This window comes from Felis catus, chromosome F1 (genome assembly GCF_018350175.1).
Source record: "Felis catus isolate Fca126 chromosome F1, F.catus_Fca126_mat1.0, whole genome shotgun sequence".
In the NCBI taxonomy this organism is placed as follows: Eukaryota; Metazoa; Chordata; class Mammalia; order Carnivora; family Felidae; genus Felis; species Felis catus.
Genome location: NC_058384.1, coordinates 15889273 through 15905490, shown reverse-complemented (window position 1 = coordinate 15905490; position 16218 = coordinate 15889273). Strand labels below are relative to the sequence as shown.

General features: G+C 43.5%; 1 protein-coding gene and 9 non-coding genes across 17 annotated transcripts; 9 read left to right on the top strand and 1 right to left on the bottom strand.

The window, feature by feature from the left end:
* Positions 1 to 1671: 1671 nt before the first annotated feature.
* ZBTB37 (zinc finger and BTB domain containing 37) lies at positions 1672 to 12162 on the bottom strand. Of its 8 annotated transcripts, XM_003999207.6 has the most exons (5): positions 12042 to 12162; positions 11309 to 11507; positions 9285 to 10241; positions 7700 to 7799; positions 1672 to 2609 (listed from the first exon to the last, which is right to left on the bottom strand). In XM_003999207.6, the coding sequence occupies exons 3-5, from the start codon at positions 10205 to 10207 to the stop codon at positions 2121 to 2123; spliced, it is 1512 nt and encodes a 503-aa protein (XP_003999256.1). In that variant the 5' UTR covers positions 10208 to 10241; positions 11309 to 11507; positions 12042 to 12162; the 3' UTR covers positions 1672 to 2120. The 8 variants fall into 8 exon arrangements, 5 of the variants coding, with proteins under 5 accessions (XP_003999256.1, XP_019677206.1, XP_019677207.1 ...); XM_019821647.3 differs by lacking the exon at positions 11309 to 11507 and having other exon boundaries at positions 9285 to 10244; positions 12042 to 12100; XM_019821648.3 differs by lacking the exon at positions 11309 to 11507 and having other exon boundaries at positions 12042 to 12094.
* Positions 12163 to 12674: 512 nt separating this feature from the next.
* LOC111558448 lies at positions 12675 to 12754 on the top strand. The gene has a single exon (XR_002739355.1). It is a non-coding gene; the product is annotated as a small nucleolar RNA SNORD74 (small nucleolar RNA).
* A 629-nt stretch (positions 12755 to 13383) lies between these two features.
* On the top strand, positions 13384 to 13445 carry LOC111558460. Its single transcript, XR_002739368.1, has one exon. It is a non-coding gene; the product is annotated as a small nucleolar RNA SNORD75 (small nucleolar RNA).
* A 160-nt stretch (positions 13446 to 13605) lies between these two features.
* On the top strand, positions 13606 to 13688 carry LOC111558442. Its single transcript, XR_002739349.1, has one exon. It is a non-coding gene; the product is annotated as a small nucleolar RNA SNORD24 (small nucleolar RNA).
* Positions 13689 to 13906: 218 nt separating this feature from the next.
* Positions 13907 to 13973, top strand: LOC111558458. Its single transcript, XR_002739366.1, has one exon. It is a non-coding gene; the product is annotated as a small nucleolar RNA SNORD77 (small nucleolar RNA).
* A 312-nt stretch (positions 13974 to 14285) lies between these two features.
* On the top strand, positions 14286 to 14346 carry LOC111558449. Its single transcript, XR_002739356.1, has one exon. It is a non-coding gene; the product is annotated as a small nucleolar RNA SNORD44 (small nucleolar RNA).
* A 246-nt stretch (positions 14347 to 14592) lies between these two features.
* LOC111558459 lies at positions 14593 to 14657 on the top strand. The gene has a single exon (XR_002739367.1). It is a non-coding gene; the product is annotated as a small nucleolar RNA SNORD78 (small nucleolar RNA).
* Positions 14658 to 14979: 322 nt separating this feature from the next.
* LOC111558444 lies at positions 14980 to 15064 on the top strand. The gene has a single exon (XR_002739351.1). It is a non-coding gene; the product is annotated as a small nucleolar RNA SNORD79 (small nucleolar RNA).
* A 161-nt stretch (positions 15065 to 15225) lies between these two features.
* LOC111558450 lies at positions 15226 to 15306 on the top strand. Its single transcript, XR_002739357.1, has one exon. It is a non-coding gene; the product is annotated as a small nucleolar RNA snR60/Z15/Z230/Z193/J17 (small nucleolar RNA).
* A 721-nt stretch (positions 15307 to 16027) lies between these two features.
* Positions 16028 to 16106, top strand: LOC111558446. Its single transcript, XR_002739353.1, has one exon. It is a non-coding gene; the product is annotated as a small nucleolar RNA SNORD47 (small nucleolar RNA).
* Positions 16107 to 16218: the final 112 nt, after the last annotated feature.

The following is a 16218-nucleotide window of genomic DNA, read 5'->3' as shown; positions in this document are numbered from 1 at the left end:
ACCAGCTAAAATGTTTCACTAGAGATTTTAGTCTAATTTCAAATCCACTTTTATGCCCACAGGGCATAGCTGGTCCCTAAGGTGGCCCTATCATTCTGTTGCCCAACTAAAGAGGAGAATGCTCTAGTCTACATCTCCTAAGGACAAAGCTTCAACGTATCATTTAAGGGAAGGCTCTCATCAAATGGTAGCATCATAGCATTCCTATTAAAAGACACATTGCTACGTTTTTCCAGAAGAGAAAATAACCGCTCTCTGGCAATATGGTGCAGCTTTATGTGTATATACAATTATCAGATTGTTTGTGAGTTACTCTTTGCATTCTAACTTCCTATCATCAGAGAAATGCCATTCCGTTCCACCCACCTTTCCACATACCACAAAGCATTCTCAGAAAGGGAGCATGCACTAACATTCTCACAGATGGCTCACCAGTTCAGGCATGACCAGCCCCTCCCCGAATCTCTTTTACAATCATTCTGTGCCTCTACACCAAGATAATTTCTTAAACCACTGCATATTTCAATACTCTTAAAAATTTAATGATTAAGAGAAGCTATATATTTTTCTCTTTCCTATTTGCATCTACTTGCCTGCATCCCTTAATAATCCTCCTTCATTCTCTGAATGCAAGACAGGGCATCTAAAACTCTACATGTTTGCTAAAGTTTTTCTGACTCTCAGTGCTGGATGAAGAATCTCAGAAATCCCCAGAATTACCAAAAAGGTCCCTTGAAGTTTTAAAAATCTTAGGAATGATTAAGTAACCAAACCTGATCAAATTGATCCCTTGATCAATTTATTGCAACATGATTGTGCCTGGTGTTTTCTGGTAAATGCCCTGTAGTGTATTATTAAAAAGCAAAGCTCTTGGAGTCACCAGCAAATTTGCTGATGGTTGGTTTATGAATTACTAGGTTTGCAGACGTGAGACATGGATTTAGTGAGGTTCTTCTATTGGCCTGAAAATATAAACTATTACATACGTAGAAGGAAATGGAATTGTGGTTGCAATAAGAACCATAGTGCTGGATTTCCTCAACCACAATATTGCAGAAAAAATGTGTTTAAAACTTCATATAAAAGTTATCAAATATGGAGACCTGTAGATTTAAAAATACAGTCCAGGCTCATTTCACTAGAAAGTGACATTTCTGATGTAGAATATTGCTATTCTGTGAAGGTAGGAGCCAGAGAGACTGGATGAAACTTTGGTAGTCAGCCTAACACATTAATTCATCTGGACTAGAGCCATTTCCTAACACCCAAAGATATTTAAGCACTATGGTTTACAAACACCAATCAGGAAGTTGCAGTACTCTGCGCCATTGGACATTTGCACAAAACCTCACTTCCTTCCCCGCTCCCCTCTTCCCCAACATGAAACTCAAGCCCCCAAATGTAGCAGAACCTACTGCAAACACTTTGTTGCTCATTTCCCTTCCAGTTGCCTAGAGAGCTTCAGGTGACGCTGCCCACGAGAACACCGCTCCAAGATGGCTGCTTACATGAAACAATCAGGCAAAGTGTCAGATGCCTAATCAGGGCAAAGAGAAGGTCTAACTTTTCAAATCAGTAACAACCACCAGGATTCTTTTTTTTTTTTTTTCCTTGAAATGTGAAACTGCATGTTCTGGCAGGGAAGGAAGAGGAGAAATTCCTCCTTCTTGTCACCGTCGCGATTACTTCCTTCTCTCTCGTGGCTGGCTGGTTCAGATGACCAAGGCTCCTGCTGTGTTTTAGATCTGGGCAATTACAGCCACCAGGATGATATGGACCAAAGTACAGTGTTCAAACATGACTGGTAGATAAATGACCATTTATCACTGTTTTTTAAAAAAATTTTTTTTCTTATAAAGTTAACAAACCAAGGCTGTTGATCCCTGAATTAGAAAGTTGATTTACTTGATTATTTCCCAAAGTATGAGGTGGGAAGGAGGAGGGGAAGAGCCTCTCATGCTTCTGCGTATGTTGCTGATCCTCTAGTTTGGCAACATCTTGGGAGTATCTTCCGATCTAGTGATGTGGCGTTTTGTGAATCTAAGTACCAGCCCGTGGCCCTCATGCTGGCTGCTTACGGCCCAAAGGGGAAGAGGGTCTGCCCCCTCCCCCTCCACGTTTCAATCTGGCCCAGTGGTGGACACAGAGCCCTGGGCAGTTTCCCCAGGAGCAACTGTCTCCTCTTGTGAAGGTGACTCTTCCTCAGCTTGTCCTCGAGATGTGACAGTTGTTTCAGGGGAGATGCTGTGAGGCCCCTCCAGGGGAATACAGCCAGGGTGGTTTTTGCGAAAGTGCTGATTCAAGATGGCCTGGAAGGGGAAGCTTTTGCCACATACGTGACAGTGGAAGGGCTTGTTGCCTGTGTGCTTGCGGATATGATACTCCAGCTGATCCTTCCGGGTGTACTTCTTGCCACACATGCGGCAGACGAATGGTGTGATTCCCATGTGCAGGCGCATGTGGCGGTCCAGGCTCCCCTTCTGATTGAAAGATTTGGCGCAGTAGATGCAGGTGAGACGGGGGTTGTACCGGAACCACCGCTCAGATACTTCTTGCTCTCGGAGATACTCCACATAGCCACTTACTCCCATCATTGCGGACTCTTCTACCTGTGTCCAGTGAGGAAAGCAAGAACACATACGTGTAAGGATACATATTGAAAGAAATCAAATCTATTTTTACCTCTCATACCAGGCAACATGCTTATTTTTAGGAGAGACCCAAACAGGAAATTAATTACTACAAAAAAGTACAGATGTTAATATAATAATTAAAAGAACAATCTGAGGACACTCTATTCCATTACTTTAAAAGAGCAAGATGGGGGGTGCCGGGTTTCTCAGTCGGTTAAGAGTCCTACTCTTTTTTTTTTTTGTTTATTTATTTTTGAGAGAGACAGACAGTGTGCAAGCAGGGGAGGGGCAGAGAGAGAGGGAGACAGAATCCAAAGCAGGCTCCAGGCTGCAAGCTGTCAGCACAGAGCCCGATGTGGGGCTCAAACTCACGAACAGTGAGATCATGACCTGAGCCGAAGTCAGATACTCAACCGACTGAGCCACCCAGGAGCCCCAAGAGTCCTACTCTTGATTTCAGCTCAGGTCACGATCTCCTGATTCATGGGACTGAGCCCCATGTCGGGCTCCCTGATAACAGCACAGAGCCTGCTTGGGATTCTCCCTCTTTCTCTGCCCCTCCCCTCAAAAAAGGGGCTCTCTCTCAAAAAAGAAATAAACATTAAAAAAAACAAACATATAGGAGGCAATTACAGTTGTTTGGCAGAGGCTAAAGTACCAATGCAAAAGTTGACTCTGCATTAATTGGAAGAAGACTCCTCTAACTAGCAATTGGATTTGTGTCCTTTTCTTTAATTTCTCAAAATGTGTTTTGTCTCCTTTCACATATGTAAACAGACAGTGCCTTCAGCATTTCCAACAGAAGCAGTTCTCAGCAGGTTTGGGAAGCAGTACGTGAAGCCAAGCGTTGAATAGTAACACTGAGGTTTTAGGTGATTTCTGATTTGTCTTCTATAATGTTTCCTTCTGCTCCATTTCCCTGGATAATCAAAACTGAACTCACATAAAGGACTAGGGATTATCCCACCAAAAGTTCCTGGGTGACCATGGACAAAGCACAGAGTAACTTCTCTAAGGCTTAGTTTTCTCATCCACAAAATTAAAAGGTGCCAGCTCTGCCAAATTCTCATGAGAATCAAACACAATGAAGGTACCTTGAAATATTTTGAATGCATGTTATTATCCTGTATAGCAATTAAGGATACTGAAACGTGGATTCAAATCTGCATCCTACTTATTGTATGACCATGAGCAAGTTATTTACTCTATGTGTCAGTTTCTTCATCTGTAAAATGAATATAATAGCATCTACCTAAGTAGGTTGCAATGAGCATGAATGAGTTAATTCAACGAAGCGCTTACTATAGCCAAGTAAATGTTAACTATTATTAAACATTACAAACTCACAATATTATTCATAATCTTGAGGGAATAGGCTCTGAAAAAACCGCCTAACTTTTAAGTAATGTCATACCAGTATTGTCCATATGCAAATGTCATACCAGTATTGTCTATATGCAAAGTCAATGTAGTTTAGTTACCTGTGAGATTTTTTACATTATCTTTTAAAATGTATTTAATTTTTAATTCCTTTGAATTAAAATGTGTGGTTTGAACTCACGACCCTGAGATCAAGACCTGCGCTGATATCAAGAGTCAGACACTTAACCAACTGAGCCACCTGGGCGCCCCTCCTTAAGGTTCTTTTTAAGTGAAGTATTCCATATAACGAATACATTTCATATAAATGAACGATTTCCATATTGTCTAAAATTCCATCTAGATACTTGACATGGTCTTCAAATATGTTCACCATCTTAACTGTGAATTACTAATCAGACCCAAAGAACTGAAAGGACTTTTTTTTTTTAAATTTTTTTAACATTTTTTTATTTATTTTTGAGACAGAGAGAGACAGAGCATGAACGGGGGAGGGTCAGAGAGAGGGAGACACAGAATCCGAAACAGGCTCCAGGCTCCGAGCTGTCAGCACAGAGCCCGACGCGGGGCTTGAACTCACGGACCGTGAGATCATGACCTGAGCCGAAGCCGGCCACTCAACTGACTGAGCCACCCAGGCGCCCCTGAAAGGACTTTAAAAAGTCATCTATTTGGTTCATTTTTATTTGAAGATCTGCAAAACCGGAAATTTCACAGGCAACCAAATAACCCCCTATTTAGGAGATGCCTCTTTACTTATCACCTACTAAGTAACCTTAGTTACTCAAAATTAGTGATAAAACATCTTCTATTTATTGGCCACCTAAAAAGGCCAATGAAGATTAGAAGATTAGAAAATGAGAACTCTGTCCTCAAGGAAATTTCAAAGTAGAAGGACACATAAAATTCATGCAACTAGAAAAAGAATAATTTTTATGAGTCAGTACAGAGTTGGGAAAAATTATACCATATCATCTGTAATTGCTACCGTGGTTTAAGGAGAGATCAAAGAGGCCTGGGCTAGTTAGGGCACATGGAACCAGGAGCTGGGTCTTGGGGGAGCCCAGACACCTGGGAAGAACAGAGTATCCCAGACTGAAGTACAGAGACAGGAGTAAGTTTGATGTGGTTCTGACATACAGAGAAGGTCTGATGAATGCTGATGAGTGGTGGAAGAAGCCAGGTTAAAACGATTATAATTACTTGGAGAATTAAGCCAAGTATTTTCACCTTCATGTGGCAGACAAAGGAAAAAGCCACAGGATGTTTTTAAGTAAAGAAGTAACCACAGCAGTTTAATCATTCCTGTCATCAGGAAGCTCTTCCAAGTTTATCAGAATTTGTTCTTACTGTAATGTAACTGTAATGTAAGCCCCTGTCTTGTTTCGGTTCTCTGTGGCAGGGAAAAATAACTGTGTTGGAGACTCACCATAATGAACTTCCACACATATTAAGGTGTATATTAACTCATCTCTTAATATCATCTCCAGACAATATTACTTATCTGCCGCGGCTTTATAGCCTGTACCTTCTGCTTTGTTCAGGCAAACACCCTTGCAGAGTTCCCATATTTATCCCTATCCCATCTACATAAGAATAAGTTATCTCTACTTAATTAAGAAAAATTTTTTAATGTTCATTTATTTATTCTTAGAGAGAACGTGAGCAGGGGAGGGGCAGAGACAGAGGGAGAGAGAGAATCTCAGGCAGGCTCCGCACTGTCACTGCAGAGCCCGATGTGGGGCTTGAACCCATAACTGTGAGATCATTACCTGAACCGAAATAAAAAATCAGATGTTTAACCGACGGAGCCACCCAGGTGCCCCTCTAGCCGCTTATTTAAAAAGTGCATTTCATCTCTCTGAGTAACACTTTCCTGAGGAGACACTGATTCTAGCAGTTGCCTGTTAGCGCTTCTGTTCCCACAGCACTGCTCCAGAAGCCTCGGCTCTGTGACTTGTCCCTGCTTTGTGTTCTTGTTAGTCTGCCTTACCCACCCGGAAAGTGCGTGGTCTGTCTCACGCAGCACGTATTTGCACAATAGTGACTGCATCTTACCTGAGAGGTGAAGAGAAAAGGGGTCCTAATTATATGAGTAAAGTTACTTTTCCTCCAAGCTCCTAACATTTTTTTTAAAAAACTTTTTCAAATGTTTTCTATTTATTTTTGAAAGAGAGACAGAGAGACAGAGTACGAGTTGGGGAAGAGCAGAGGGAGAGGAGGACACAGAATCTGAAGCAGACTCCAGGCTCCGAGCTGTCAGCACAGAGCCGACACGGGGCTTGAACACACAAGTTGCAAGATCATGACCTGAGCTGAAGTCAGAAGCTCAACTAACTGAGCCATCCAGGCACCTCACATTTTCTCTAACATCTTACTGAAACTAAAAAATTCTTGAAGCGCCTAGGTAGCTCAGGGGCTCGAGCGTCTGACTCTAGATTTCGGCCCAGGTCATCATCTCACGGTTTGTAAGCCTGAGCCCTGAGTCAGGCTCTGTGCGAAGAACGAGTAGCCTGCTTGGAATTCTCTCTCTCCGCCCCTCCCCCCTACCTCTCTCTCCAAATGAATAAACATTAAAAAGAAATAAAAAACTAAAAAATTCTAATACTTACATTCCTTTTCTGGTACCCTCACATGGTAACATGCAAGTAAATATAGTTTCTAACAAGTCTTACTGTTACTATACTATGTACACAATACACATCCAATGGCTTAAGTAAAAATCAAACAAGATATTATCATATAACGCAGATGCTAAAAACGTTAGCTACCCAATCTTAATCCACCAGTGTTTCCTTTATTTATTTATTAGTGTTTATTTATTTCTGAGACAGACAGAGACAGAGCATGAGCAGGGGAGGGGCAGAGAGAGAGGGAGACAGAGAATCTGAAGCAGGCTCCAAGCTCCGAGCTGTCAGCACAGAGCCCGATGCGGGGCTCGAACTCACAGACTGTGAGATCATGACCTGCCGAAGTCGGATGCTTAACCAACTGAGCCACCCAGGTGCCCCCACCAGTGTTTCCTTTTAAAGGGCAAAGGTATTTACAATTTATTGTGTTCCACTCTGTGAGTTCACAATCTTTTTAAAGATCAATCTTCAGTGATAGACACTTATGAGAACAAACAAAAATATCAACCAACTACTTCAACTACTTGCTAAGGAGTTGCAAAGAAGATGGAAAACATTATTCCTATCCTTTCTAAAACATTTTAGTCTCACAGAAGATTCAGGAGGAAAAAAAATGAAAAGACACAACCATACAAAAAAAGCAATCACACACAAAAGTGCATAAGCAATTTATTTACAAATACGTAATACTATATAAATCAGTAATTACGTAGTGTTATGCCCACAGAGTATAAAATCAGACTCTCTCCATCCCAAGTCTTAAATTACCTGCATGTAGTTTCCAGGGGTTATTTTATATTACTCTCAGGAATACAGACTGGTTCCTGTAACCAGGGAAGAGTCCCACAATCTTTTCTACTTCTCAAACTCTGCTGACACCAAAAGTGTATTTCCTGCATGCCCACAAGTAAGAAAGAAACAAGTAATCGAATACAGTATTTATTTAACGAGGTCACTGTTACCTTTCCTGTACCTTTCCTTTCTTATTCGTTATATTCTGTTCACACACCGTGGCAGTTTCTTCAACCACTGAACAATCCTAACCCCACTACATACCTGGGAGCTGGGCTGCTTAGGCTCATCCATTCTCCCAGGAGACTCACTTCTGGCTCTGTGTCTCTCCGTCAAGGGAACAACACTGCCGGAGGGGCTAAATCTGTTGGAAGAGGAGCAAAAAGGGGACTAGTAGAAAAATAGCATCAAGGAACTTAAAAAATGATGACATCTACCCCTTTTTATCCCATGGCTGAGGAAGGGGGAACAAACAGAACAACAGATTTCTAAGAAATACTTTCATATAGTAAATATCAGATCTTAAGGTTAAAAGAGGTCTGCCCTAGTAAATTTAAGAAATACAAAATGGCATAGCAGAGAGACCACATGGCCCGGTGACACTAAGGCTAAATACAAGCTTCTGTCCTTGAGGACTGGGAGACCATAAAAGCATAAATTAAAACTGGGTCTATGATTTTGTTTCTTCTATGTAACTATTAGGTTTTTGGTTGCTCCCTCACCCACGCCCCATGGTAACTTGTTACAGATCTCAGACTGCTGATACAGATCATGGAAGTTGAAAATCTCTGCATCCAAAGCTATTACTTCTGATACAGTTCTAACACTGGACAAAGGGTGCTAACACAGGGGAATAAGTACTGTCCTCAAGGATACTTTAACTGTTAAGGACAGGAGGAGAAGAGACCACCTACAGGGGATATAGGATATGCCCTCTGAATTTCTGTGACACATATGCCTCTTTTAAGGCCAGATGTGAACCAAAGTAATAGCTTCTTTAGTTTTCATTGTTCATGCAATTTTAATTTATTTTTAAGAGTGGGGAAAAAAACAAATATTACCAATCGAAGTTGGTAATATTTCTTTCTTTCAACTGAGGCTTTCTTTCCATTTACTTAGATTAAAATTGTTACTTCCACTCCCCAAAAAATGTTCTGACAACTACAATATGTTAGAAAAAGAAAAGTGAAGCATAGGGCATAGTAGCACTGGTGGAAAAAAAGAGACTCTCAGGCTTGTGGTAGCAGCAGTCATTGATGAAAGAAAACAGGGAAAGGTATTATCACATGACAAATGAAAAAAAAAAAGAAAAGAAAAGAAAAAAACTATCCAAAAAGCCCTTCTTTGGAATTACTGTGATTACACTAATTTAAAAAGAACGATCACTGCTGGTACCCTACTTCCTCTAATTGTGGTAGACGGGGGCAAAGAAAAGTGAACAGTGCTACAAAGGAAAGTCAAAGTCCCCCAGGCCACCTACCTGTGTGATAACATACCAAGGAAGGGCACTGCTGCCAGGCTCCCAGCTGATGATCAGCTCCCTGCCTGGAAATCCGAGGAGGCCCTGGCAATTACTGATCCTAGCGTGGCTGCAGCTGCTATTCTGATTCATGGAAGTGTCTAACTTTACCATAGTTCTCACAACACTGTGAATACTTCAGGACTAGGAGCTTCCTGCTTTAAAGAAATAAGAACGCAAGTCTTTTGGCACACCTCCGGTTTCCTCAACATCAACTTATTTTGGCTAAGAACATCAAGTAAGGAAGACACACTCTGTGCCACACAGAGGGCCTGCATTAGTGACGTCTGCACGACAGCCGTTTAGACGAACAAAGAAAACAAACCGTACCTGTCAATTTCACTGCTTGTTGGCCGAGCCACCTTGGCTCCTGAAGATCCCAGAGTGTAATTTTCCTGCCCCACAGAACCATGGCCGGTGGTGTCAATCACCATGGCTGTGACTTCCTCGGCGCTACTCCCGTCTTCTCCGGAAGGCTGATTCTCAGTCCCAAGCCACTCCTCCAGGTTTTCCGTTTTGATGTGTACTGCCCCAAGAACTCTAACTTCATCATCACTCCGGGCCCCCCGGTCTGCTACTCCCGTCTCCACGTACCACTGTCCTGCTCGGTTGATTCGAAGAATGGGCTCCCGACTCTCTACATCAGAACTCTGTTCAATTATCTGAGGGCTGGTGGACTCCTCAGGAGGACTGAGCTCCCTGATATCCAACACAGCACTAACCTGACCTCGCCGGTTTCCCTTTGCAGTATTATGTCGTGGGCTAAGGGAACGGTTGAGATTCGGTGTCACCCTGTGAGACTCCGGAGGCCTTTCTGGATGCTTTGTCCTCGTTTGACTTAATTCTGCTTCAACCTCTGCCACATTAATTTTGAAGTGAATCCCCTCCAGGATCTGTGTACATTTGTCTATAATATGCTGCATCTGCAGAAAACTGGCAGCTGTCAGGTAGCTGATGATATCTGCCAGTTGCAGGCATATCCGCCCCGTATAACAGAAAGAAAGGAGCTGCTCAAAAACAGTAGGGTTCTTGATGACTGAAATGGAGACAGTACTCATCTCATTCAAGGACATGTGATCCCGGAAATAGGGTGAACTGGCAGCCAGGACCACTTTGTGAGCCCGAAAAGCCTGTCCCTGCACGTTGACCACAATATCACAGAGACGGCCCTGCATGCGCAGCTGGTTTAGATGGCTCAGGACAGAGTTGCTGAAGTCAGGGATCTCCAGTTGTATGTTCCCACCTTTCTCCATGGTCGTGCCTGAGGGTGTAGGCAGGCATTCAACCCTGCTGAAAGAGGAAACCAAGTTCATTAATAATTTGAATTGCACTCCTGCCACGCTCTCCAATTCAAATCTACTGAAAAATATTTTTTGGTAAAATTTCAAAATCTCCAAGTAAAAAGAGACAACTTCCCTTATGTTTGGATATGGAAACAAGATACCCTTAACAACCCAAATGTGACTGCTAGACTTCTACAAAGTCTACCTAAGATCATACTCCCCTTACTAATAAGCTATGCAGCATCAAAACATAAGTTTAACAGAAGGGGGAAAACCAGTTGTGACAGTTCTTTTTTTTTCTTCTTTAATCACGAAGTATTCATACACTGAATACAAAATCCTGTGATATCTTTTCTTTGAAGGAGGAAAGAAATCAGCTCTTTGAATAAATGTAATTACACACTAATGGATTGATCCCTCTTGCTAATATTTTACTACATGCTGTAGAAGTTATGTTTATTACTTAGAAGGTGACTCATATCCCACATGAATGTATGTGAGCCATTATTTCGAAGCTTGAGAGTCAGAGCCCTCACAAAAAGGCTTGGGTTTAGGACTCTGAAGCAAGGTCTTGGTTAGGAAACATGCCACAGCCGTGTCAGAACTCAGTGAAGATGCAGAGAACCTGAAGATGTTCAACCTCAGAATTAAGAAAGGGTAGGTACACTGCTTCTATCTAAATTCAAAGCTGGGAATTTCAGGGTGGTGATGATGCTGATTCTGAAATGTAATTCCCCAAAGCTGGTAGAAAATAGAGCATTTATCAATATGGCCAATATTTTTACATCAAAAGTTTTTCTTTAAACAGCTGAAAACATTATGCCTATAACTGCATCCAAAAGCCTTCAATGGTTGACACTAGTTTGTGTAAATCTCAACAGGAAGACGCTGACTTGAGCCCAACATGTTTCCATTTATCTGTAACTTTATAAGACATTACATAGTTAGCTAAAATCTAAAATTTCAGAACTGATCCTGACAAGCTCACAGTATTGCCCCGCACTTACAACACAATCAGTAAATAGGGAAGTGTATACACTGCTTTTAAGAACCAACTTTAGCCAACCTGACCTTTTTCCAAAGCGTTTTTGTTTGTTTTGAAACTTTTAATCCAATAAGAGCCTCTGTCGATGCCATCATGAATTCAGATGTGTTTATTTTGGAGCCTACACCAGCGCCTTTTTTGTTTGCTCTTTCCGGCAATTCCCCAGTGAGGAGGAAGCCCCTGGAGTAAGGTCTCTCTCTACCGTCGGCACTGGAAGGGTGAGAGCTGTAAGAGGGAGAATCGGGAACGCCATGGGGTTGGCCACTCCGGTATTTGAGTGGCTTTAGTCTGCGATAGGAAGCGTGGGTAGTGGGAAACTGACAGAAGGGCGAAATGTCACCGAGGAGCGGGGGGAGGAGAGGGGAGCAAGGCTTGGGGCCGGGGAGCGAGCAATCAGGTGAGGGCAGAGCACCGGGAAGGGGGCGGCGCCCCGGGACCCCGTCCAGGCGGTGAGCGTAGGCGGGCGGGGAGCAGCCCAGAGGTGGGTGTGTGTATCTGGGTGTGTCCGGGCTGCGGTGGGGGAGGGGGCCGCCCATCCCGGGGTCCTGAGGGAGGGGCCCGGCGAGGGGGCGGGTCCGGCAGCTCAGCCCGGCCCGGGGCCAAGGGGGTGGAAGGTCTCCGGTGCCTTGAGGGTGGGGTGAAGGGGAGTGGCTGAGCGCCCCAGGAGCAGGCTGCGGCGGAGCCCGGACAAGGCGGTCCCGGTGCAGGGCAGCGGGACCGGTGTGCGGGGCCCGAGCCCAGTCAAGGAGCAGCACCTACCTCCGGGGGTGGAAATGGGCCGGAATGGGCCGGAACACCGTCCCGGAAGTGAAACCCCCCACCCCCTCCCCCGGAGCGGGCGACGTGCCGGAAGGAAATCACTCACCCTTACACCGCCCCCCTTCCCCTCCCCCAGCGCTTTCCGTCCCTCGCGCCCCCTCCCCTCTCTTCCTTCTCAGTCGGCCGGAGGGCGGGAGCCTTGAGTCACGCGGGCTGTCGTGTCACCGCCCACAATGGCGGGTGGGGCGGGGCCAAGGGGCGGGCTTAGAGGAAGGAGGTGTGGCTGCAGGAGGAGGAAGAGATGACGGGAGGAGACGGGGAGGAGCTGAAGCCGGCGAGGGTGCGTCATGACGTCATGAAAAAGCGTCCTTATATACTGGCGCCTGGCCCCCATCTCGGTCTTTCGAGGCTAGGAATTGGTGGTTGGTATGTACATGATTATTTTGCATAATGGCTTGTTGGCTCGAGGCCTTCAGCTCTTGGTAGTTAAAGTCATCTTAAACTGACTGGTATTTGTAGGCCGGTCGCGGGCCTTTGGAGGGTTCCCAAGATGAAGATGATAGAAGTTTTGGGTGCGGGCGCGGCCTAAATCCTACCGCTCGGGCAGAATTGCGGAAAAATCCGTGGGCTCGCGTTCCCTGCCTGTGATGAAGCCTGCGTTGGTAGGGACATCTGAGACTGTTGATGAACGCCAACGGCTCTGATGGCGGCGCGTGCCGTGTCACCCGAGTGGGCCTCTGTTAATCTCGGCCAGGGCCTCCTTCGGCCTTTTGCTCAGGAAAGCCGGCAGTTGGGGTAGTCCACGTGCTTCTCTGAATGGCTGCGTTCCGCAGTGCACCATTATTTACTTCAGTGGTTTCCAGCTTTAACTTTTTGCACTGCTCCTTTTGTAAACTATTAAGTGCGCTCTTTGTAGTCGTGAAATTATGGGTGGTGTAAACGATCTGTGGTATAGGTGATAGGAAAAGAAATATGCTTAGACTGTAGAACAAATGATTAATTTTAAAGTTTGTTTGGGAAGAGCGAGCAAGCGTGGGGGGCGGGGGGGCAGAGAGGGAGAGAAAATGCCAACCAGAGTTAGCACTGTCAGCGCAGAGCCCAACGCAGGGCTCTAAGCGTAAACGGTGAGATATGACCTGAGCAGAAATCAAGAGTTGGATGCTCAAGGACTGAGCCACCCGGGGGCCCCAGAACAAAATGATAATTTTTAAGAATCCTAATCTTTTCCCTAGAAATGGTGCTGGGCACGAATGAAAGTGACTTTTGATGGCTTCTGATGGGCAGGTAAGAAACGGGTTAATACAGTGGAATCAGATCTCCTTGGAGGTGGGGTCTTTTGTTAAGCCTGTGATGGTTTAAGAGTAGTGGACAGAAGGGATTTCTGAAAAATCCTATTCTGAGGCTTAACCATACCTAAAACCTTGATAGTTACTTTGGCTGCGCAGTATGTTTAATCGGATGCTCTTTGTTTTCTAGTTCTGTGCCAAAGGGGTGAAAACGGCTGCAAAGGTAAGTTACTGAAATTCCCTCACGAAGGGAAGTTAGGTTGAAAGTCCACTAAATGTGCTACAATGATGACATTATATTTGCTACTCTTGACTGTGAGAATGACGAGAGTTACTACCACCATTACACTTAACTGAGGCACACAAAAGGTGATTTAGAGAACTTGGAGACTGACACTACTTTTACATGAAGCTGTTTCTTCCTAGGTCCTAAAGTTCAAGTTGCACATGCTACCCATGGGCAAACAGGTGAGGAACCTTTTAGATAGTCCGTGTTTACCCAGTCCTTTTCAATTCTTTTTTTACATCTGAATGCCTACACTCTGGTATTCTGTATGAAATGCTTACAGCCTGAAACAGATACTATGATGGTTGCATAGTTCAGCAGATTGGATCATGAAGAGATAGCTATCTATCTGATGTATCGAAGTTGATAGGAAAATTGGTTTGCTGTTAATAGCATAAGCAAAATGTCATTAACCTAGTTTCCTTCCTTCCTTTTTTGTAGGCGCTAAAGGGAGTTGGCTGGAAATTGAGGAGGTGAGCAGAATTGTAATGGAGCTAAATGTTGGTAACAGGGCAAACATCACAGTACAGCTAATGGCTGTTTAGAGTTGCCTTATGCACAGGAAGCACTCCTACCACCAAGTGCTTGAATGCGTTGCTGAATGCAGTAAATACATGCCAGACCCTTGTCCTGTTACCGTTGGTTAGGACACTCATGATTTGTAAAAAGCAGCCTGGATGATGATAAGCAAATACTGACTGAACATGAAGGTCTTAATTAGCTCTACCTGATTTCAGGCATTTTTGACATTGTGGGGAGAAAATTCATCTTTTGCCTCTTGTGAAACTGTCTTTATTTCTTAGGTGGACTTGAGTCTCAGTCATGTTTGGAGCAACGATTTATTTTGGTAAGTATTAAGCATTTTAGTAAGCTCAAAACTTAACTGAGTGCTGAAGAAATAGAATGCTTAACTACCAAGTTAACTAGTTTACTGTGGCTACTTAGTGGGTGCATGTTGAGCATGCTGTGAATGGGGTTTTTGAAATGATGTTGACCAAATGTCTGACCTGAAGTGAGCATGTAGACAAATTTAACACTGAAGAACCCTGTGACAAATAACTCTGAGAAGAATTCGGTGATAATTAACATTTTAACGAAGTGTCTTGTTTTTTTCTAGGTTACTGGCCACTATCCTGGATGGCTTGCTTGGGGTAAGACAAAACAGTTCTTTGGTTGCTGAACTCAAGTTCGTGTGTGGCCGAAATGTGCTATAATGTGTTCAGTGTGTTCTGCTGTTTCAAGGAAGATTCAGCCATTGTGAAGTGCATTTAAAATTTTTTTTTTTTTTTTGGTCAGGTGCTGATTTTGAAGAACTTTTTATATAAAGGTATGTATTCTCTAAACCTTTTTTGGTTAACAAGCAAGATACTGTTAGTGATGATTTTTGAAATTAAAAACAGATGGGAATCTCTCTGAAAAAGAGTGAAGATTTCTTAAACGCTGAAACAGTATTTGGAAAAGTTGAGAAATCCACTTGTTACTACCTGTTAACTAAATTTGACTAAATTTTCTGCAGGTGTGAAGAGTTAGTGGCTCACGAGGCCCGGAATGAGGAGTTTTAAGCCAAGGTATAGTCGTTTCAAGTTGGGTGTCTATATGAAGTGGTTTGAAGCCGATACGGTGATGAGAACATAGTTCAGCAGACTTGACAGTGATGAGCAACATTGTCTTTCGCTCCTATCTGACGTATCTGGCTGCAGCAACCCTATTCATACCCTTGAAAACGAGCCATTTATTCTACCACAGGAAACGTTCAGGGTTGTGGTAACTAGTGGCTTATATACAAATGTTTTCTTTAGTTTATTTTGAGGGGTGGGGGAGGAGCAGAGAGGGAGACAGAATCCACTCTGCAGAGTCCAGTGCAGGGCTCCATCTCCCTGACTTCATGACCTGAGTCGGACATTTAATTAACTGAGCCAACCAGGCACCCCAGATGTTTCAATTTTACGATTTCACATTTTGAGGAGCACAGGTAAAGTTTTTGCCAGGAAATTGTAATCTTTTTTTTAATAAGCTTCATGTTTTAAAGCAGTTTCAATATTGACAACAAAATTGAATGTAGGATCCCATATATCTGGTCTTCACACCTTCCTCAACATTCAGCACTAGAGTGAGACTTTGGCTACAATTACGAACATGCAATGAGACCATTATCGCCCAAGTCCACAGCTTACATTAAGGTTCATTCGTGTTACACGTTGTATGGGCTTGGACAATGTGATACATCCACCATTGTCTGTGTAGAATAGGTTTGCTGCCCTAAACGTTACTTTTCAGAAAGTTAAAAATGGGGAAAACCAGTACAAATTTTAAATGGCTTTTTCCCCCCCCCCCAACATATACAAACAGGCAGACTGTCAACCTGAACATTAAGAGGTAAGTTGGTCTGTGGTATATGTGATAAGTTAGCATGTAACCAGTGATGTAATGATTCTGCCAAATGAAACCGAATGATATCACTCATAAAACCGTTCCATTTTTGTTTCTGAGGTTACTAGCAAACATCATGCGGGGTGGTTTTTGTTTTTTTCACCATAATTAACCTGCCATCATTGCTTTTAGGGCATTTGTGAGGGCAGCGATCCAGTTATGAGAGCAGCTTGCT